Source organism: Cardiocondyla obscurior, linkage group LG07 (assembly GCF_019399895.1).
Source record: "Cardiocondyla obscurior isolate alpha-2009 linkage group LG07, Cobs3.1, whole genome shotgun sequence".
NCBI classification, from domain to species: Eukaryota; Metazoa; Arthropoda; class Insecta; order Hymenoptera; family Formicidae; genus Cardiocondyla; species Cardiocondyla obscurior.
The window spans coordinates 638,886-660,724 of NC_091870.1; the positions used below are offsets into that span (position 1 = coordinate 638,886).

Sequence of the window (21,839 nt, forward strand, 5' to 3'; positions counted from 1 at the left end):
GTCGGAATTTTGTTTTGTTTTTTTTCGCAAACTTCATACATCGGCTGCAAAAGTGCTAATCTTGCGCATCGTGGAAGCGATTCTCCGGCTGTCGGAAACGCCTTGTAATCACAAACTTTTTTCGCAGAAAAATGTCTCGGGGATAATTCCCCGCTGTGCGACGACATATGCGAGGATCTCGGGGAATTTTTACTCTTCGAGAAGATCGGCCGACGGAGCGCAGAGCATTACGATCGAGTCAAGTGCACAGTCACGATACATACATTTACGCATCTGGTGCTTTGCGTCGCCTGGTCATCGACTGATTGTCAGTGCATCTCGGTGTGCAGTATTCGTACTTGAAAATAATCACGCAAAAGTGAATCGCGATGCGCATCATCTTCCCAATGCTAAACTGGCAGTCTGACAATTTCAGCGGTGGAGAATAATTTCTTAGAGAGGAATCACTTATTGAAATTAAACCACTAACGCTTGGTAACTTTACAATACATTATTTCTTTATATAATTTTATATAAATTTAAATTTATTTAATTTTACATAAATTTAAATTTATTTAATTTCTTTAAATGTAATTAAAAATTTTAAACGTATGATGATTATCTATGTAATGTTTTTACATTATCTACACATAATGAGTACAAACATGTTAGATGTACATATATTGCCGTACAAATTACGTTTATACGAATTTATGCATCGAAAGTCTGTTTTTTAAATCGACAATAAAATCGGGGATTCAACTCTTTCGGAACTCTATCCAAGGAAAATAATATATTTAAGATTAAGATTTTAATATAGATAATAACGCGAACAAATGAGTAAATGATCAGTTCTGATACAATCGTGAAAGTGCACTTTCGAAGCTGGTTTGCCGGCATTATTTTAAATGTTTTATAAAATCGCCTCGTTTTTGCATTCGGTCGCTTTAATAAACGAGCAGACCTTGAATAAGGTTGATCTGGTTTGACTGGCTTATCGGCGATCACTTCGAATATACATATGAGTATATACCAAGTTGTGGCTACTCGGATAAAGCAGTTCGCCATCTTCCAATCTTGGCTGTATTTGATATCGTCGCGTTTCTACGAAGTGTTTGTGTAGTTTTAATTTTTCATCGTTACATTTTATCGCATTTTTATGTTAGTTTCGGTGCTTATCGCTGCTATCACAAATTTTAAGAACCGATCACCGTCGGAATTTATCGTCAAGAGTTTTTTTCTAACGTTTCTTCTATTTTTTTTTTTTTTTATGTATGTACACAATAATTTTTTACTTATTAATTTTACTGTAAATATGGCAATGTAATATTTCTTAACGTATAGTGCAAGGAAAAAATATTTAACATTACAAAACTGTATTAGAGTTTAGATAATCAATTGCTTTGATATATTCAGCTTTCTTTTTGATTCGTAATTTAATATTAATGTTATCTAAATTTAAGCCATTTTTAAACATGTATTGTTCTTTTTATAGAATATTTTAAAAGAATATTAAGAAAGAAGTTGCAACTCATTTTATCGATTTTCAATAATACATTATTAAACATATGCCTAAGTAATAAAAACAGAATTGTGATGACTGCTTTAATTATGTGTTGTGCTGCCAATATCATGTTTGTGATATCAACGACAGTGATTACGAACGACTACGGTCCGCGAGTAGTGCGTTTGAGAGTGATATTCAGTCATTATTTATTCTGCGATATGTTAACGTATATGTGCTAACGCGGTTTTATTATCCTGATCAAAGTTTCCAATAGGTAATTAAAATATTAAAAAATAAATCGTGTAAATCACTAAGAAGTATTAAATGTACAGCTGGAGCACGCGCTGAAAACATGGATGCATTACAATTAAAAAGAAAAATCGCCGATACATTGCGTTGTGAGTAAAATATAAAAATAAGAAATTTTTTAGACTGCCAGATAACAAAAGATTTTATGCTTCCAAAGTTCAACCAATTGTACAAAAAACCAAGTAAATGTAAATACTTTTTAGTTCTTTTTTTTTTCTATTCAGTTTCTTAACCGGCAAATACTTCTTTTCATTATTTTATTGTAACAAATATGTTACTTATCTAGATATACATCTTCTTACGCAATATTTACAGCAGGAATTTAATAAAATCACACATCACTATCAATGTGTATTTATATTCATAACGTATTAATATCTTGAATCACTGATAATAAATGTAAGTGTAAATACTTCAAGACGTTCGATGTATGGCTTTATCATCAAGATTTTTATTTAACATTCTTGTGTTAGTCTATTCAAGATATCGTAAGCGTATGTTAAGCATAGAAAAAATGTTAACATTTTTTTATTAAGTCTTTAAGTCAGTATGATATTAGTAAACGAGTGTTATATATGTATATATTCAAAAAGCAGTGAATAACGATGCAACAGTCATGATTAAGCGTTGCATCTAGTAAGTCTTACTCAGAGTTCAATTTTAATAAGTGATATTAAATCGTTACGATATTATACAGTGGATGAAACTAATTTTTTTTTTTTTTTTACGAAATTACGGAAGCGTATATCAAACTTTAGTGTTTTGCTCATTTAGGTGAGGTCAAAAAAACTTTTAATATGTCAAAAACGAGCACAATACCCGGGTTAGCCTATTTGCCGGTCAGAGAAAACTCGGCGAAAAGTGCAGCAGACTTCCTCGAAGCTAGGAGAAAGATCGACGGCGCGGAAGGATTATGGAGAATCGAGAATAAACTGTACGACTTGGAAACTTTTGCAAAAATGCATCCGGGCGGATCTGAATGGATTCGGCTTACGAAAGGGACCGACATCACCGAGTTGTTCGAGGTATTAAATTTCACGTCTTCGTGCCCGAGTTTTCGCAATTAAATTAAAATGATTGTTAGACACTTGACTCAAAAATAATCTAATAATTATAAAAACTTATTTCTCAACAAATTATACGCTGTAACGATTTGCCGTGATATTTCTTTTATAATTTTATTAATAATTTTATTACGTAGAGCCACCATATCACCGACAAAGCTAAGCGACTGCTACCGAAATTCTATGAACGCGAAGCCACGAGTCCACGATCAGTACCGTTGACTTTTTTACCTGATGGCTTTTATCATACATTCAAGAAGCGTGCAATCGAGGCTTTGAAGAACGTCGATTTTCATAAACCGTCTATAACGACGAACGTCATCACCGATTCCTTGGCGATCATGACTTTTGCGCTGAGTTTCGCGGCCGCTCTTACCCATTCTTATACCATTGCCGTCCTCGCCAGTAAGTATTTGTAAAATTATTATATTAATATTTAATTACAGAAAGACTTTAAAATTATAACTGCGGTGAATAACGATGAGAATTAATTATATTACGCGCGAGAATGTGCTGATTGATCGATTCACTTATTGAATAACAATTCTAGGCGTCTTTCTAACATATACGACCGTTGCGGCACATAACTTTTTCCACATGAGAGACAATTTCCGTATGTATTATTTCGATCTCAGCATGATGTCCTCAAAAAATTGGCGCATCACGCACGTGATGAGCCATCACATGTACACCAACACCATGTGGGATTACGAGATCTACGTGGTCGAGCCATTTTTACAATGGATGCCTCGTAAGGATAAATCTTACTTAGCAGGAATGATAAGCAAGATTATCAGTCCCATCGTCTGGATGCTGCTGTTCGTTTATGAAGGCTTTAAGCGGTAACAGAAACTTAACTCCGATCGATACAATCCTTCCACAATCCTTCGTTATAAAAATACAAGATTATAAATTTTACATTTCTAATTTAAATTAAAAAAAAAATTATTGATTTAATTCTAATTCTGTAATCGCATATAATACGTTAAGCCCGAAGAATTTACCGAATAAATTTTTAGTTCTGTCGCTTGTAGTTAAAAAATACCTTGAAATACTTTGCAGATACTATTCGGTATTCAAGAAGTACGGAGTTTTCGAGTTTCGTGATTTCGTGCCGCTCTTACTGCCTCTATCGATGTGCTTCGCGGCACCCAAAGTTCTCGTCGCTTTCAAGCTCTGGTTAATAATGTTGTTGATCAGCAGCGCCCTGTTCGGCTTGATCGGCTTCAACGCGGCCCATCATCACCCTGACATCTTCCACGATGGTGATATCTACAGGTTGCACATCGCTCGAGTTTTTTTATTTTATTAATCTTAGGTCGGTTGCGCAAAGACTTTACTGATCGTCGCAATACTTTTTCAAGGAACGACTTGGATTGGGGTCTGCTCGAAGTGGATGCTGTGCGCGATCGCGAAGTGATCGACGACTCGATCTTGCTGGCGCTCACCCACTTCGGCTCGCACACGCTACACCATCTGCTGCCCACCGTGGATCATCACTACCTGGAATTATGCGTGCCCGCTTTCTTGCAAACGTGCAACGAGTTTCACGTCAGTTCAGACAAGTGGACGCAGTGGGAGCTTCTAAAAGGACAATTCAGGCAGCTCGCGCGAACTGACGTGAAAAAGAATCACAGGTAGAGGTGCTCGATCATCGCTGACTCGAGCACCGAGTCTCTGTTGCATTTCTGCGTATAAGTAAGTTTCCACATATAACGCAATCACGTGGAATAAATAGCAATATAAAGATAATTAAAATTAAAATTTGTTAAATTGTAAGAATAATTTAGAATTAGTTTTGAATGTTAAATGTAACACGGATATCTGAGTGTAAATAGATAAAGTAATAATAATTTTATTCTACAAATTACTTTGAAGAAAGAATTAAAAGATTACTATTACGTGAAAGGTCCCATTAAAATCAAAATTACTTCAACTATTCTTTTATACATACAACTGCAAATCACGTTGTGCAATCAACTAAACTAACGATCAAACAGTTAAATTAGAGTGATCGACACATCCGGTAATTTAGTTCTTATCTTTATTTATTGCTTATTTACTTTAATAAATACATACTTCGTCTCTCTTTATAAATTACAATTAAGTTTATAGGATACGATATCATTCGGATGACACGTTTAATGATACGCGCTGTTGATCAAACATTCATCGCGACTCGCTTCCGTTCCACTTCTCGCGAAAGGTGTATCCTTCCTTTTCCTCGACCTCGTTTCCAGTTCGCGTTTTAGTTTTTTTGCTCGCTACTCGTTGTGCAACTCGCGAGTACGTAAACATATTTATACTCATCGTTCTGTATTTTTTTTTTTTTTTTTTTCTTATTTTATCTTTTGTGTATGCGTATATGTAATTATTAATATATATCTGTCGCGCTGGCTCTTGCCCTCTCTCATCGTCCGCTCGCGTGTCTTCTCGTTCAATCTCTCTCTTATCTCGCTTATCTCTCTTTCTCTCTCTCTTTCTCTCTATCTTTCACTCATCCACTCTCACTTTCTCAATCTCTCCCTCTCTTTCTCTCCTTCGACTATCAGCTCGAGTGGTGAAGAAGCACATTCCCGCCTTTCGCACTCTCACCCTCAATCCTCTCCTTCACAAGCGAGCGCTGATTTACCCTCTTTTTCTCAACTCGGCCGATTAAAAAAAAAAAAAGAAGAAAAAAAAAATTATTGAAGAAGATGACGAGAGTTTCATGATACGATGGTATTTGGCTGATCGGTCGCTCGATTGCGAGATGACGATGCTGTTGAGAGTCCCGAGCAAACTCTCGGATTCGTTGTATATAATATATTTTATTATATATATATATATATATAATTTATAGATTCGTGTCTTCGTTCGACGGTGGACTCGATAAGAATGATGACGTTCTTTTTCCTCTTCCTCTTCATCCTTTTTATCTGCTTTTTCATCTTATTCTCCGGATGTTTTCTGTTGAATTTTTTACTCTTTTTTTTTTTTTTTTTGCGTTGCTTTTACTAATTATTTTACGCGAACCTCGGAAGGAGCTTTACAGTTCACCATCGGGCTGCAAGTCGAAGCCGGGAAGACGGCGAGGGGGGAATAGGGGACCATCTAGTTCGGGTTTAAACACAGGTCGGTGTGGCTGAAAGAAGAGAAATACGTAGCATAAATTCTCTTGTAAATTGCAAATGAGCTTGAAGAGATAGTCACGCGAGTCGTAATAAATACAGTCTATCATAAATACAAAAAAGAACAGTTTAAATAGGAAAGAATAGGGGAGAAGACAAGTAACACGTTTTTTGGCTTGTATTTATAGTCAGTTTTTATATTAAAAATTGTGTTAAGTGCAGTCTTATTTGGTTTTCAATCGATTACAAAGCCGTATTACGTTTTAAGACAACAAGTGACTGCATGTAAAACAATCTTAAATATGAGAACTGACTATGAATACCGGCTTGCGTGTCGTTTCTAAGCGTAATATCTGATAATTATTCTTGTTTGTTTGTTATCTTGCACTTAAAATGCGCAAGTGGCATCGTAATGACGTAAAAAAGGTCGTGACACCTCTGTTTCGCCGCGCAATAAACGCGGAATGGAAACATTTTTTAAATTGGGAGATTTATCTTGCACACTCGTAACTAATATTAGTTACAATTCTTTTTGAAAAATTAGATTTAAATCACAGTTCTTGTTAATAGCGAACTGTCTGCGTATTGTTAAATACAAAACTCAACAGTAAATGAAGAATTTAGAGGAATTTTCTTAAATTAAAATTAAACAAAATTAAAATCAAATTTGTATCAAAGTAATTAAGAATCGTAATCGAGATAAACTGAAATAAATCGTGAATAATTAAAGAAATACAAAATTCAATAAATAAAAATATGTTAAATATAACGCCTTAAAAATTATAAATGATAGTTTTATGGTTCAACATTTTTTAAAACTTATTCGTACATCTCCGAAACGAATATCAGTGCAATAAACTTATTTCTTGGACTCTGTCTCACCTACCACTCTTAAATTAATTTAATTAATATTTCTAAGAACACATATTTAGTTAAATACGAACCGGTTGATTCCGTTAGCTACTTTTTTCACACACTCGGTCTCTATCTGTTCTAATTTTTAACGACTACACGGCGTCTACCAACTCGCAAATAAATACTCTACAAAGAGAGGGACCAGGTGTGCGAGTTATACAGAGTTAATGACGATGTACAAGCGTGGGCCCACCCGAGAGGGTGTTATCGGACACACAGGTGCAAACGAGACAATAACGAATACAAGAGGGAGTCTTCACCGCGCGTGTTCCTCTCGCGTTTCGTAAACTCCTGTTCAGAAAAAACTCTAATTTTTTTCTTTCTTTTCTTTAGCTATCCATCCAACTAATTTTTTTTTTTTTCGCTAAGTAATCGACACACCCCACGCGCTTACGGCATCCCACGTGCACGGACTTACATGGACCAAGCGCGGTGTGTGTGCGTCTACTCCAACACGGAGGGTGCCGCCTTACGTTTCTGTTGCGGCTGCACACAGGAAGACAGATCGCTAATTAGACACTACCCTTGAACTGTTCACTCCCTCTTAATCCCAATCTCCTGATCAAGTTTCGCATTAACTGATATTCAATTTTACCTCTTGACCGCGTAGTGTTCGACATTAATACAAAGATGATCAACGATTTCTAATAATTTTCTCGCCAAAGACTTACTTTACTTCTTAATGCCAAGTGCAAATCTAAAATAATTTTCAATTATCTGAGAAAATGTAATTTACTTTGCACTTAAATTTGCAAAATTAAAATACAAATTAGATTCTTTTAACAAAAATAAAAATAAAAAATAAAGTAAGTCTAGTTTAAAAGTTAATTAACTTAAAGTCAACTAAAAATAGTCAAATATATCTGTTATTTTACTGTAAAAAAAAAAAAGTAATTAATTTATGAACGATCTAATTGTATTACTAAGAAATTATTGAAAACTGATTAATACGTTTAATATATTCAACAATACAAGAATTAAAAGATAGAAAGAATCTACATAACAATTTCGATATCGCGAATTAGAGATTGAGTTCGAGGCTAATGTAATTGACATTTTTAGAAGTTTACCGCTGGGCTGAGTCCACGCGCAGCACTTCCGCCACGTCCTTTGGTGCGGAACTTGGTAATTGCTTGTTCAGCGAGGTCCGCCCTCTCCTCAGCTTCCTCAAGTTCTTGCTGTGCTTTGCGGAACTTGGCGAGATTCAACGCGGCGATCTCTTCCGCCTCTTCGATCTGCCTCTTGTATGTCTTGATCTTCTGCTGAAGTTTGTCGACCAGATCTTGCATGCGCTCGTGGTTCTTACGGTCCTCGTCCGCCTACAACCAAGAAAGCGGTTATTTTAGTAAAATAGCTTTTCAATAAAGCTACGACAAAGTCGAATTCTCGCTCGAGTAGATATAGACAAGAATTTGACATTAGAATTTTACTGTACCTGGAAGCTCAGCTCCTTGATACGACGCTCGGACTTGCGCAAATTTTTCTGGGCGTCGGCGTGTCTCCTTTGTTCGCCGTCCAGTTCGTTCTCCAACTCGCGCACGCGCTGCTCCAACTTCTGAATAGCCTTCTTACCACCCTTGAGAGCGTTTGCCTCGGCCTCGTCCAAGCGTACTTGCAGTTCCTTGATCTGTGTTTCCAGGGCTTTGCGCAGTTTTTCCTGGGTTTGGGCATGATCCTGTTCGGCGCGTAGCTCGTCGGCCAACCTGGCTGCATCTACCATCGCCTTCTTTGCTTTCTCTTCGGAGTTCTTTGCTTCGTTCAACAGCTCATCTAAATCGGACTAAAAAAGAAAAAAAAAAAACAATAAAAACGTAAAAAAATATATATTTTACTTATGTTTTTACGCTTTCGAAAAATTCTACTAAATTATCGATTCAACACTCACGTGGAGGGTCTGCAATTCGGCCTCGAGTTTCCTCTTAGCGCCGGAAATAGAAGCGTTTTGAGCGCTCAGTTCATTCAGTTGTTCGTGACAATCGGCGAGTTCCTGCTCAGCCTGGCGACGACCGCGGTCCGCCTGTTCGAGAAGAGTACGGCTTTCTTCAAGTTCATTCTGCAGAGCGTTAGCGCGGCGTTCCGAGATGCCAAGAAGTTCCCGGGCCTCATCGCGCGCTCGCTGCTCCTCCTCAAGCGCGGTCTGCACATCCTTGAGCTGCTGCTGGTATCGTTTGATGTTTTTCTGCGCTTCGGCGTTTGCCTTGTTTGCGTGGTCTAGCGCGATTTCCAGTTCATTGATGTCTGCTTCCAGTTTCTTCTTCATGCGCAGCGCCTCAGCTTTACCCTGAAAATTAAATTATGTTTTAAATAAAATGTCCTAATTTATTAATGTAATTTACCATTATTTTTATTTGACCTTAAAACAAAAGATAGATTATCTAAAAATATAATTTACTTTAGCCTCTGCTTCGAGGGAGGCTTGCATGGAGTCGAGGGCGCGTTGGTGGTTCTTTCTAGTGTTCTCGAATTCTTCCTCCTTCTCTTGAATGCGGCGATCGATCTCCTGTCTAACTTGGCTGAGCTCGAGCTGACTGCGCAGCACTTTGTTCTCCTCTTGCTCGAGAGCAGCTTCGGCCTCCTCCAAAGCTGCTTGCAATTCGTCTTTTTCAGCCTCCAGGCGCTTCCTGGCTTTTTCGATCTCGTGAATGTTGCGGCCACCTTCGCCAATCTGGTCCAATAGATCTTTTACCTCGTCGGCAAGGTTCTTGTTCTCGCGACGCACTGCCTCCAACTGTTCCTGGCCTTCTTCGTACGCACCTGATTAAACATTGATAATTATTAATTAATTGCATTATTATAAGTCACTAATACAATTGATAAAAATGTAATTTCGAAGCGCAAAATCAAACAACGCAATTTTTCTCTCACCTCTGAGCCTGAAGAGCTCGGTGCTGTAATTGCGACACTCTTTCTGACTGGCATCCAACTCGGCAGCGAGGTCGTCGACTTTGAGCTTCCATTCGCCAATGATCTTGTCGAAGGCCTTTTGTTTCTTTTCGGCGGCGTTGGCGATGGCAGTCGCGCGATCCACTTCGATTTGTAAGTCTTCCACCTCGGTAGACAGCCGCTGCTTGGTTTTTTCCAAAGCGATGACTTTCTGGTTGAGAGATTCGATGGTCTCTTCGGCCTCGGCTAACCTGGCTTGCAGCTTTCTCTTCGCTTCCTCAAGTTCTTCGGCTCGAGCAACACCTTCGGATTCGTATTTGGTGCGCCAAAGTTGTGCCTCGGCATTGGCCTTGCTGAGTTGACGCTGAAGATCGGCCTTACCCTCGGCCTCTTCCTCCACTTGCTCGCGGATGTTGTCCAGATCGTGCTCCAGATTGCGGAATTTACCGAGCAAAGTAGCACGCTCGCGCGATTCTTCGTCCGCAAGCCTCTTCGTATCCTCCAGTTGTGTGGTGAGCGAAATCTTGATCTTGGACAGCTGGCTGACCTGCGACTCGGCCTCCTCCAATTGACGCAACAAATCGCTGTTCTCAATCGACAACTTCTTCTTCGCGGCATCGAAGTCGTTCAGAGTACGGTTCACCTCTTCGAGTTTGCCCTGGGTCTCGTTCAGTTGGTGCTGCAACTGCTTGACGATTTTCTCTTGGGCAGCCTAAATTTCGAAGAAAATTATATCAGTCACTTTTAAATTAATAAAAATATCTGTAAACCAAACTTGCCTTTAAACAATAAAAATTAAAAATATAAAAATAATGTTATATTATTTATCAATTACTTAAAATATTGCGGTATTTTCTGTATATCCGCGTATCTGCAAGGTTTTTTAATTTAATTTCTCAGAATACCGCATTAAAAAAAAATTGTAAAAAGGCAAGCTCAAGTTGTTTAATATGCACACATACGAAAGCGATGCAAGCATGGATTATCGACTCACTCATTAAATAAATGACTCGAGAGTCATCCAGGAGAAATAGACAATGCATAGATCTGCTTCTGCGTCTCTGCACCTAGCGGTAGCTGTTAGTTGCGTTAATCCGGGTATTGTTACTGTGGTCTTACCTTCTCGTTGCTCAGATGGTCGCAGGACGTGCGCAAATCGTTCAACTCGCTATAGTACTGCACTTTCTCCTTCTCAACCCTGATCGGATACGGAAACAGTTGAAGGGATTACAAATGAATGACGATGGCACGAATGGCTATATCATTTAGTTTGCATTCCGGAATGCGGGATTAAATTACCTCACGATTCATAATTATTTCTTTTTCGCGCAGTCAACGACTTAAACATATTTCATTGTTAAGTTTTTACACAAAAGAATTGTAGAAATGAATAAAGATATTTAATCCAGCATTCGTGACATAATATAATAATTCGAGCAGTAAAACCTTAGTAGAATATATCGTCTTTTTGGGAAATAATTTCACTTTGGTAATCACACGTCTTTTACGGAATTGAAAAAAAATTATTCGAGGGGTATTAACTACGCACAGGGTTTCGAAATTACATTTAAAAGTACACGAAGCATTCCTGTCATTCTTTTTTTTTTTTTTAAGTACCTTCTCCCGCGAAACCTGATCCGTAAGAGAGCGCGAATTGTTCAGCTCAGCATGGATGTCGTGTCGACCTTTTTCGGCTCTATGAAATATTATATTATAATTCCGCCGTTTTATATATTTTTTCTTTTTTTTTTTTTTCAACAAAAGTCTAACAACCATTAATAAAAAAAAATCCTCCGCTAAAATTTGTCTTTTTTTATTAATTATATTTCACCGTTTCTTTTTATTAAGAAAATAAATATCGATCTAGCGAACTTACCTAGCTTTCAATTTATTGAGGGTATCAATTTGTTCGCCCATCTCAGCTACAGCATCATTGTGCTTCTTGCGTAAGCTGGCCAAAGAGGATTCATGTTGGATGTTGGCTTCCTCAAGATCCCTGCGGAGTTTGCTAAGCTCTGCCTCTCGTTTCTTATTCAGCTCGATCTGAGCTGAGGTAGCACCGCCAGCTTCCTCCAGGCGTTCACCCAGTTCTTCGAGTTCGCGGGCAAGATCCGCGCGTTGCTTCTCAGCCTTGGCGCGTCCACCACGTTCTGCTTCAATCTAAAAGAAAGAAACTCATTATCTTGTTCCATCACCACGTAATTATGACGTGAAACAGTAATAATATAATTTTTAACAAATTAAATTAATTTTAGCTTTATCTTTTAAATTAAAAGCTACGAAAAAAAGAATTTTTTTATTTATTTTGTCATGCAAACCTCTTCTTCAAGTTCCTCGATGCGAGCTTGCAATTCTTTAATCTGTTTCTGTAATTTGCCAACTAAGGACTGCTCGTCTTCGAGTTTGGCAGTCAAAGATGAGAGTTCCTTGTCTTTGCGTTGGATGGTCTGTTCAAGCTCCTTTTTGTTTCTCTCGAGATCGGCTACAGCTTCCTGCGTGAGCTTCAGGTCACCCTCTACTTTTCTCTTTGCCTTTTCTACGTCAGCACTGTGAATTAAAATTTTACATAATTTATATTAAGTGTTTATACCAAAAAACATTAATATTAAAACACTTATAGAATTTAATTTTTTCTTAAATATTTAATTCAATTTAATGTTAGATTATTAAATAAATTGACTTTACCGTGACTTCTTCTCACGTTCAAGAGAGTCCTCAAGCTCGTCAAGGGTCTGCTCAAGCTTGAGCTTAACTTTATTGAGGTGATTTACTTTATCCTCAGCAGCTTGGAGTTCCTCGCTGGTCTTTTGGTTCACTTCGCCTTGATTCTTCTTCTCTTTATTGAGTTTGTTGATAAGTTCGTCTTGATGAGCGATTTCGTCGTTTAGATTTCTGATTTGATGATCCTTCGTTGCCTTATCCTGCTCGGATTTTTGCAGATTCAATTCGAGATCTTCAATATCCTTTTTCAAGCCGGCTACTTCTTGTTCGAGCTTTTTCTTATTTTGGAAGAGATTGTTCCTTGAATCTTCCTCTTCTTTGAATCTGTCGGTGAGATCCTACAAAAAAATGTCCGTATAATTATCGAGAACAGCAAAAAAAAATACGCTCGAGCATCGGGGCTCGCTTTAGTTTTTCTGTTTCGAGGTTAAAACGTTCTGTACTTGCCGAGCGCGTAAAAAGAAATGTAGACTAGCTCGAACTCCACATGAGAAAGAGACAGCGTTCAAATGACGATCGGACCCACTGCTGTCTCACTATTTTACGCGGCTGTCTCTTTCTATCTCTAACGGCCATCTTAGTCTTGTTGCAAAGTTTCGGACGTGAAGACGCGTTGCTAATCGCTCCGCGATTACGCGAATTTTTTACCGCGAATAGGAGAGTGTCGCGTACAAATACGTGTCGACGTTGTCCTTTCCGGAACGGTCGATCATATTTTACACGTATGAGCTATCCCTCTCGTCGTTTCGTACCCCGTTTCGTGCCTCGAAAAAGTGTCTCGGAACGACAAGGTTACGTCGCTAATGCACGGAGCGTCCACCGTGAATTTCGTCGCGTATTGCTCGGACATTTTCGACTCCGGCTCCCATCATGGATTTTATTCGGCTGGTTCCGGCGATTGCTATCATAAATCCGCGGGATTTCATCAACGGCGGCTGCACCTCGCCTGTCTTTTTCGTCGCGGTCTCATCCCGTTCGAGTAAATAATTTTTGAGAAACCCGAGGAGGATACAGTGCGCGGGGAACATTTCGCGTCGCGGTTCGCCTCGTTCGCCGCTCGGTGCGACTTTTCGTTCGGATTTGTGCAACAAGTAATCGTTCGTCGCGCGTCTTAATTTTACTCGTAAAAAAATCGCCGCGATAATCCACCGTTCTTTCGGTCGTTCGTCTCTCGAGTGATAGTGGTGATCAGTGACAGTGATCATAAAAAAAAGCAGAGCAGTGTAATACAGTGTCGAGTGATGTGAAGTGCCACAACACGTCAGGATAATTTGGATTACTATATAATTGGATTACGAAGGACAGGAAGGAAGGAAGGAAGGACAGGAAGGACAGGAAGGAGGGATGGACGGACGGACAGAAGGAAAGACGGAAAATAATCTACCCTAACCTAACCGAAAGCTACAAAAGTAAGTGAACCGGCGACACGCCGTCAATTATATGTATATCACGCAATTATAATGATCATAAAGAAATTAATATAAATGACCAACGTCCAAATGTAATGATGCGCACTAATTGAGATTTTTTGGAAAGCAATGCGCTTAACGCGCTCATGATTTCTCCTAATTTCTTTAAATATTAAAACATATTAGTTATTATTAAATAATATATTACTCACAAACTAAAATAATTAAATTATTTCTCAATGCTCGAATTTTCACACATTATTTTATTTTATTCATTCCATTCTTTAATATTTTATATATTTTATTTTATTCATTTCATTCTTTAATATTTTATATTGCTTAAAATATTTTTGAAACATTACACTTACTATTTTTTTTATAATTTATTTTATTTCAAACTTATTAATATTTTAAGTTCATTTATATTAATTTTGACATTATTATTGCCACGTCCAATTTTAAAGTTGAATTTTATTTAAATGTTTTGAGTATTATTATCACGTTCTCGCATATTCGTATATTACTCGATTTAATATTTCGCATGTGAGTCATGAGGTGATTAAAGTATCTCACGTAATAGCTTGTCTATCGCTGTCTCTCTTACTGCAGACGACTTAAAATGTAGCGCGATGTTAGTTCGGCTTCTTTTCGAGATGACATAATCTCCGGAATCTTGTTTGCCGAAGAGGTATTTGGGTCGATGACAGGTCTGCACATGGAATTTATCTTTCGCTGGAGTATCCTTTGGCACGCGCCAAGTCCCTCGGCGAGAATGTCGAACGTATTTCCCTCGCTGCACGGCCACTCGATTAATTGGCATTGACGCGCAATTACGAGGTGGTCCACGCGCACGGGCACCTAATATTAGTTAATGCGGGGGCAAAGAATATTGGCACAACATCTCGCCCGGCCGGCGCGATCAATCTCCCGTTCATCGCGTTTATCTCTTCATCGCGCGTTCCGTTCGAATTCGGCGACCCGAGTCTATATTTGCCGAAAAATTCGAAATTTGTGACGAGATCCTTTAAGACAATATCGCGTTAAAAAATTGATACACGGAAAAGTAAAATATATATATTTTTTCTTTCGCGAGAAAACAGTAATGTAATCGTTATAATTAATAAAATAAAAAACCCGGCGAAAGTTCACAAAAAGGCGACGAAAAAAAAAAAGAAAAAAAAAGAAAAGGAACGTCTTCTAATTTGTTTAATTAATTTTGTCGAAGCCGGAATCATTTTTCTTCGTTCACTTTTCATCGTTCCGTCACTCCACTCTCTTGCTAGAGCCAGATTAATCTAGTTCAGGGCATTGAGGGATCGTATCTCGGGCAGGTGGAAGACGAGGTGGAAAAATCAGAGCGGCGGTAGCAAAGAAACGACACGGTCTCATCGACGATGATGAAGAGGCGAAGGAGATACGGCTGTATGACTATGACGCACGCCTGCATGCGCATGCATGCGGCATATGACGGCATATAAATATATCCTACACCTGTTACCTCCTTCGTTTTCTCTCGCCTCCGTTCCAGCGAGCTTAAAACCGCCGCCCACTTTTAATAACCTGGAATCTGGGATCTGCTAAATTTGTTGCCGTTGCCCTCCCTCTCTCTCTCTCTCTCTTTTTCTTTTTTCTCTCTTGTTCCTTTCCTTCTTCCTTCTTCCTACATCGCCTAGCCGAAAATGGTGGCGTTTAACATCGAAGCCGTACTCTTCCGGCCGCTTTTAATCGCGAGAGAATCTTCCTCGACACTGGCCGGGCCAATCGCGATGCACTCGATGCGAAAGCTTTTAATAGGCGCACCTTGCGATCACGATATTAGCTTAACGAGCTAAAAGAGACGTTCTTGATGACTACGACAGTTTGGTTAAAATTGTAGATAAATTGAACGTATGAAAATTATTATTAGGGCAATTTAAAATGAAGTAGAATTAATTATTTCAGTCGAAAGATTTACGTGATTCGTCTCGAATTAATTTTTTAATGACACTCGATTAATATTACAAATAAATAATTTTTTAATAGATTTTTAGACCAAAAATTGAGGCAGCTATTAAGTCATTCTGTTATCTTCGTTTGATTTTTAATTTAGCATATTTTTTAAATAATTTATAATTTAAAAACGTTATCATAAATATTCTATAATATCTTTTATATTTTTTTAGTAAAAAAATTAACTAGTTTATGATCTTCTCATTTAATTTAATTTAATTTATTTTATTACCACGTTAATATTACTTCTCGTATTTTATTTAAACTTTTTTTTTTTTTTAACTGCATTACGTATTTTATTTAAATCGCCGCGGCTATTTTAATTTTATCAAAATGAAGTATCAAATTGCTCGTTGAAGAAGAAGGAACGGTTGGCATCGCGAGGCGATGACGGGCGCGCTGCGATGACAAGGAATGACGTGTAACCGTGATTTTAAGTAGATGTTTAAAAGGCACTGTTAAAAATAGTCAGCCTGGAATTCAGTTAAAAAGAAAAAGAATGGAGAAGGAGAAACAAGAAAATCTGGAATTCTAGTCGCGATCACGACTCGTCTATTTTCTGCGAGCGCGCGACGCCTTCGAAAAGTTATTATCGTTGCTTTTCTCCAGCAAGTGTTTCTGCGCGTGCTTAACAACCGGATAAAAATACTAGTTCACCATGCTGATGCGATCATCCGAAATTTCAAAGACTCTCCGAAATTCCTCTGATGAATATTTACGACGGGGGCGAACAAGTTGTAAGAAATACAACCGTCAAATAAAACAATCGCGAGAAAAAGATATCTCTTCGAGCTGACGACGTAACATCGAAAAAATGTTAGAGCTTTTACAAAAAAAAAAAACCGGGCTTTAAATCTACACTTAAAAAATCGTAAAAAAAGAACACAAAATTAATTCGTCTCTCTTTTAAGAATAACGATTTTAAAAAATAGGTTATGATTAAAACGAAAATTTAAGAGTATCTTAAATAATTTAACTATAGAAATTATTTATATTCGTTATACCGTTCAGAAGAAATTATTAAACGCTTTGTAAATGCACGAGGAAACTTATCGGCGAGCAACACGCGGCTGAAGTCTTTTGGGAAACATCGTTCGAATGACGTTGAGTCACGAAAGATGTAACAAGATTGCGTGTAACGTATGGACAAGGGTGTGCACTGTAATTTTAGCAGAAAGACATGACTGGATATATAAGCGTCGGCTGCGTAACCGGATGAGTTGTCCGCGCCACGCTCGACGTAAAGAAAAATAGCGCGTTAACTAATTCCGCGCACCTTTAGTACTTTGTCGCGCTCGCGGGCTTGTGAAATCGCCACACGTAATTCGAGCCGATTTAAATCACGCTAAACGCTCCTCCCGCTGTCGACAAATTAATGTTACGCGATTTAAATCATGCTCCTTTCTCGCTTCGTGAATAATTTGTCGCCATTGAAAATTCGATGATCTAATCATAATGCAACTTATAAAATAATTTTAGCGACGCGACTGAGAAAGTGCAATTCAGTCTTTTTTTTTTTTATATTAATAAACGTTACTGACAAAATTATAGTTCGGTCAGCGATAATCTAATTATATAGCTTCTCGCCCTTCGGCGATGCACGCGACTTGCGCCACTGTGCTAATTACGCCGCTAATTATATTACTTTCTGCCCTTCGCGGTTGACTGACTGTACCTTGCGCCAAAATCAAAAATGATTTCATATCGATTTTTTATAACAGTTTAAATAGGCGGCATGCACTTAAAAATTTTTTTTTTTGTCTTGTTTTAATTTACGTAATTATAATTTAATTTTTCTTATATTTTTTTAGTAACAACAAGAACAAATTAGATTTCTTTTCAATGCAAATTAAAATTTTATACTTCATAAATGTAAGCTTTCTATCGAAACATTTGTGAAAAAATTTAAATTCATAAATTTTAATCAAAGAAAATTTAATTAAAGCTTGCGTTCAACGGCAAACTTATTTTTTTTTTAACTGTATATCTATAACAACTGTTGTAAAAATAATTTTTATGAAAAAGAAATGTCTTAAAGAGAATTCTCACCTGGAGTTGCGATTCGAGGTCGGCCTTCTGCGCGGCTAGTTTTAAGGATTTCTCCTGGTATTCGGAGAGCGAGCCCTTCTCACCCTCCAACTGGCGCAGAAGATTCGTCTTCTCGCTGAGAAGTTTGGCGTTCAAATCCTCCAGCTCCTTGCGCATTTTCTCCTCCCTTTCGAAAGCCTCCTGCGCCTTCCTGGCTTTCTCCTCCAGCGCCTGTAACGAGGCCATTTCACCCTCGATCTTGCTACCGTTCACCAACGGGGTCGGATTTTCGATCAGCACCGTGTCGCCCATTATCGATCACCCTCGGAGAACAAACCGAGGAACGCACACGCGACTACACTCGATTTCGATTCTTTATCTCGTAAGTAGGTCCCGGAACTCGGAATTCTTTCGGGAGTAGAAAAGGGATCCGAGGGAAGAATCGGTCGAACGTGGATATAACGAATGTCGCGAGAAGCCTCGATCTTCTTAAAGGTGCCCGGCACTCAACGATCGCTCGAAAACGAAGAAAACAGCGTGCGGGTACTGGTCCCTACTTGCGTCTCGAGGTATCGAAGAGATCTCCCCCGAGCACTCGTGTGAGGGTGCGCGTGTAATTTATTCGTGTGTACGTGTGTGTGTGTGTCCGCGCGCGTTACGTGTGCGAGGGCGAGGCTTCTCCCTCTTTGTTCGTCGGGTGGGTTCGCGTAAATTTCGAAGGGGTTCGGCGCGAGGTCGCGGGTCCAACTGGTCCCGGATTCGGTGGAAGCCCAACTTTTCTACCCGTGCCCGCGGTCCCTCTACCGTGCCCGTTTCCGGCAGCCAGTAAGGAGCGAGTCGTGGCGATCTTGATCGTGGGCGTCCCCACTCCAGTGGCGCCTCGCTACTGTACGTGTAAAAATATTTATAACCGATTCGATACCGCGTTTCAAGGGGGTGAGAGCAGGGGAGGCAAACAGCGGTTTATATCCGCGGAGGGGGCCCTGGTCTTGGACGAAATTAGAAACGATCCAGAAGGGCCGCCTTCTCTCTCGCTCCAGCCACCCCCATTTTGGCGACTCCAGGAGGCGCGAAGTCGATAAGTGGATCGCAAAGAGATTGCTCAAGTGAAACGAATGTCTGCAAAGATACGCCGAAGTGACCGATAGGACCTGTCGATGTAAATTAGAAACTTATTTCGAACGTACGACGACTCTCTCTTCCTTATTCTTAGCTATCTATATATCTTTGATTAGAATTTTGTCACGGCAATTATAAATATCTAGAACGGAAAGTTCTATTTTTGAGAAGATGAAACTGCAACGAAGTTTATGTCATTAATATTTTTGTCACGAATAATATATTAATGCGCTCGTAAAAATAGAGAAATTCAACTCGAGTCATTAAATATAAAGCCGATAAAATTAATGAAAGATGTGAAAGACGTAACTAAAGAGCGAAATTATTATTATTCAGCGATTACATTTTAAAGTAATTAATAACGATGAACGAAATTAAGTCTCGTAAGAATTTCAGAGAATGAAGGAAGCTTTAAGTTAATATTAAATTTCATCACGGAAATCTTTGGGCCAAATATTATATTTCGAGCGAAATATTATATTTCTCGTTGCCGCATCTCGAATTAATGAATCACTCGAATCAGCAGTGTCAGCATTATGACGTAAAAACGACTAGACGAAATTAGAAGCGCCAGCATTCGGGGACGATGGGGCGCGTTTCAAAAAATACGGGGATCGCGTCTCCCGAAGGACGAATAATTGTATGATCCTTTTCGGAAGAGCCGGATCTATTAATAAAAAGCCGCTTCGGTAACATGATCGAACGTTGATTCACCGCCGACTAGCCTTTATTATGCTTCTAATTCGGAGCAGCGGAACGGTATCAGTGAACTGATGGACTGGAGAACGAGAGCGCGCACGGATTCCCCTAATCTTCGTTAATTTGGGATGTAGCGTCGAAAATATAGATAGTTCGAAAGCGGAGGGAGGCCGCGAGGTTGACAGAATTAGAGAGCAGCATCGGTGCTCCAAAAGGGTCGACCGAGATTTCTTTCCAAATTCTTTAAAGTCAAGTAAAATCCTTCGCTGTCATATTAATATAAATTAAATAAAATTTTTTTATGCAACAAATCTACATGATAATTAATTCGCAAAAGCAACGATAAAATTAAGTTTCAAAAATAATCTAAGATAGATAATGTACAAATTAATTTTTTTAATTATTTAATGCCAGAATTATTTCGTATTAATTAAATACAAGAAGAAATTTGGATTCACAAACAGAAATGTACGACGTTGAATTACGAAAGTATTACGAGAGTAAAAAAAATATATGCATGAGAAGAGTTCGTTTTCGAGGAAATTTCGGTTTGAGACTGGTCGAGAGTTTGCGCGAGAACGAGCCGCGAAAATGAGAAGACCAGGCGGCGGATAAATAAACGCGCGCGTCTGGAAACTGGAGCCGTTACGATTCGAGCAAAAGAAGAAACACATTCCACGGGCGATTTCGAGCGAACGGTACTATTAAGCACGAAGCTCAGGCCGTAAATCACCATCAAGTCAGAGCTTTATTTTGCCAAGTCTCCGCGGCTTTTCGCGAGGCTCCGATTTTCACAGAACGAACATTTCGACTTTGCAACGCTCGCTACTTTTCTGGATGCAACTATTATTAACGTTCGAGGCCTGTCACATTGCATAAAAAAAATTTACGGCTTTCTTTGAGAAGTACAATCCGATCGTATACCTTAAAAGAATCGTAAACGAAGAATTTTAAGTAGCACTTCGAAATTAGAAAATAACAAATTCGAAAAAATGTCTTTGCTGAAATCAATTCGCAGGGTGCTGATCGAAAATCGTGTATTTCATTTCCCAAAAGCTCGAAATAAAGAGATAAATTGTCAGTGAGATTCGGAAGAAAAATAATCTATTAAATTAATTATTTGAATAATTAACTTTACAATATCTTTAAACGAAATGAAGGATTTTAAAGAAATACTCACGGCCATCTCGTCCTCGATGCGAGTGACGTTGAGCAGAGGCTTGATCTTCTGCCACAATTTCCACCACGGCCATGTGCGAAGCTGGAGGTACTTCCTCAGGTTCCTCTGGACAACCACGAGGGCCAGGCGTTGCTCCTGGAGTTTCTTATAGTCCTTACGCGATATGTAACCTCTGATGTAAGCTTGCATCCAGGACACGATCTTGCCAAGACGTTCGTCGCGAAGCTCCTCCATCTGACCCAAAACTCCGGCACGGAAGAATACCTAGATTTTTTTTTAAAGCAAACAGGAAATTTAATATCGAAAGAGAGATCGTTCGCCGTAACAGAACCTGAAGATGTACCTCGATTATCGATCGTGACAGTAATTGACGGCTGGTTTATTCGTAATTAGTACTCGAGGAAAATTGTAATTGAATTAAATCGAAGGTTTAAAATTCTCTAACAGATAGATATGGATTAAAAAAAAATTATCACGTAAATGTATTTTATTTTTATTTAATTTATAGTATCACTGGAAAATAATCGCGGTACATCCGCATTTCAATTTCCACAAACTGGCCTTCCATGCCGCTTTTAGCTCAAAAAGAGGGTCGTTACTCGACGATAGGAGGTAAACAGAAATTGCTTCACACTGCGAAAGATTGCACGACGCTGAAAATTGATTTGGCAAAGATATCCTTTGTTAGCGTGTCTGATGATAGCTCGTCATTAATTTGCTCGAACGAGGCTGTAAAAAAGTTAATTGCCGAAGCCACGCGGTGTTAAATTGACACATTTTGACATTTAATGGCCAACATTTTTATATGATTGCTCCTAAATCTCGTAAATATACAAATAAATAACCAGCATATCGTATAATCTTAAAAAATTAATTGCGAATAAATTAAAGAAAAATTATTTCAAAACTTCGGAAGATTTGACTTTG

General features: G+C 38.6%; 3 protein-coding genes across 21 annotated transcripts in view; 2 read left to right on the forward strand and 1 right to left on the reverse strand.

Moving 5' to 3' along the window:
- Positions 1 to 151: 151 nt before the first annotated feature.
- On the forward strand, positions 152 to 4,729 carry Cyt-b5-r (Cytochrome b5-related). 5 transcript variants are annotated; one of them, XM_070658863.1, is made up of 7 exons: positions 152 to 474; positions 1,918 to 1,977; positions 2,570 to 2,820; positions 2,997 to 3,264; positions 3,410 to 3,701; positions 3,922 to 4,137; positions 4,224 to 4,729. In XM_070658863.1, exons 2-7 carry the CDS (start codon positions 1,941 to 1,943, stop codon positions 4,498 to 4,500), a joined length of 1,341 nt encoding a protein of 446 aa, XP_070514964.1. In that variant the 5' UTR covers positions 152 to 474; positions 1,918 to 1,940; the 3' UTR covers positions 4,501 to 4,729. The 5 variants fall into 5 exon arrangements, with proteins under 5 accessions (XP_070514964.1, XP_070514966.1, XP_070514965.1 ...); XM_070658864.1 differs by lacking the exon at positions 152 to 474 and adding an exon at positions 1,475 to 1,760; XM_070658865.1 differs by lacking the exon at positions 1,918 to 1,977 and having other exon boundaries at positions 154 to 474.
- A 160-nt stretch (positions 4,730 to 4,889) lies between these two features.
- The window catches only part of Mhc (myosin heavy chain), a 42,230-nt gene continuing 25,280 nt past the window's right edge, over positions 4,890 to 21,839 (reverse strand). For 13 of the 14 annotated variants that reach the window (XM_070658803.1, XM_070658801.1, XM_070658805.1 and 10 more), the window contains 12 exons: positions 20,913 to 21,176; positions 17,936 to 18,145; positions 12,453 to 12,826; positions 12,086 to 12,314; positions 11,644 to 11,927; positions 10,887 to 10,965; positions 9,750 to 10,479; positions 9,277 to 9,638; positions 8,770 to 9,165; positions 8,320 to 8,664; positions 7,955 to 8,203; positions 4,890 to 5,983 (listed from right to left, as the gene is read on the reverse strand). In XM_070658803.1, the coding sequence (XP_070514904.1) occupies positions 5,888 to 5,983; positions 7,955 to 8,203; positions 8,320 to 8,664; positions 8,770 to 9,165; positions 9,277 to 9,638; positions 9,750 to 10,479; positions 10,887 to 10,965; positions 11,644 to 11,927; positions 12,086 to 12,314; positions 12,453 to 12,826; positions 17,936 to 18,145; positions 20,913 to 21,176 (3,618 nt within the window). In that variant the 3' untranslated portion in view covers positions 4,890 to 5,887. Of the gene's footprint in view, positions 5,984 to 7,302; positions 7,371 to 7,954; positions 8,204 to 8,319; positions 8,665 to 8,769; positions 9,166 to 9,276; positions 9,639 to 9,749; positions 10,480 to 10,886; positions 10,966 to 11,643; positions 11,928 to 12,085; positions 12,315 to 12,452; positions 12,827 to 17,935; positions 18,146 to 20,912; positions 21,177 to 21,839 lie in introns of all 14 variants that reach the window. The other variant, XM_070658806.1, reaches the window with a different exon arrangement.
- The window catches only part of Usp30 (ubiquitin specific protease 30), a 44,565-nt gene continuing 36,084 nt past the window's right edge, over positions 13,359 to 21,839 (forward strand). For both annotated transcript variants that reach the window (XM_070658859.1, XM_070658860.1), the window contains exon 1: positions 13,359 to 13,897. The gene's annotated coding sequence lies outside the window, so the exon portion shown is untranslated. The remainder of the gene's footprint in view (positions 13,898 to 21,839) is intronic.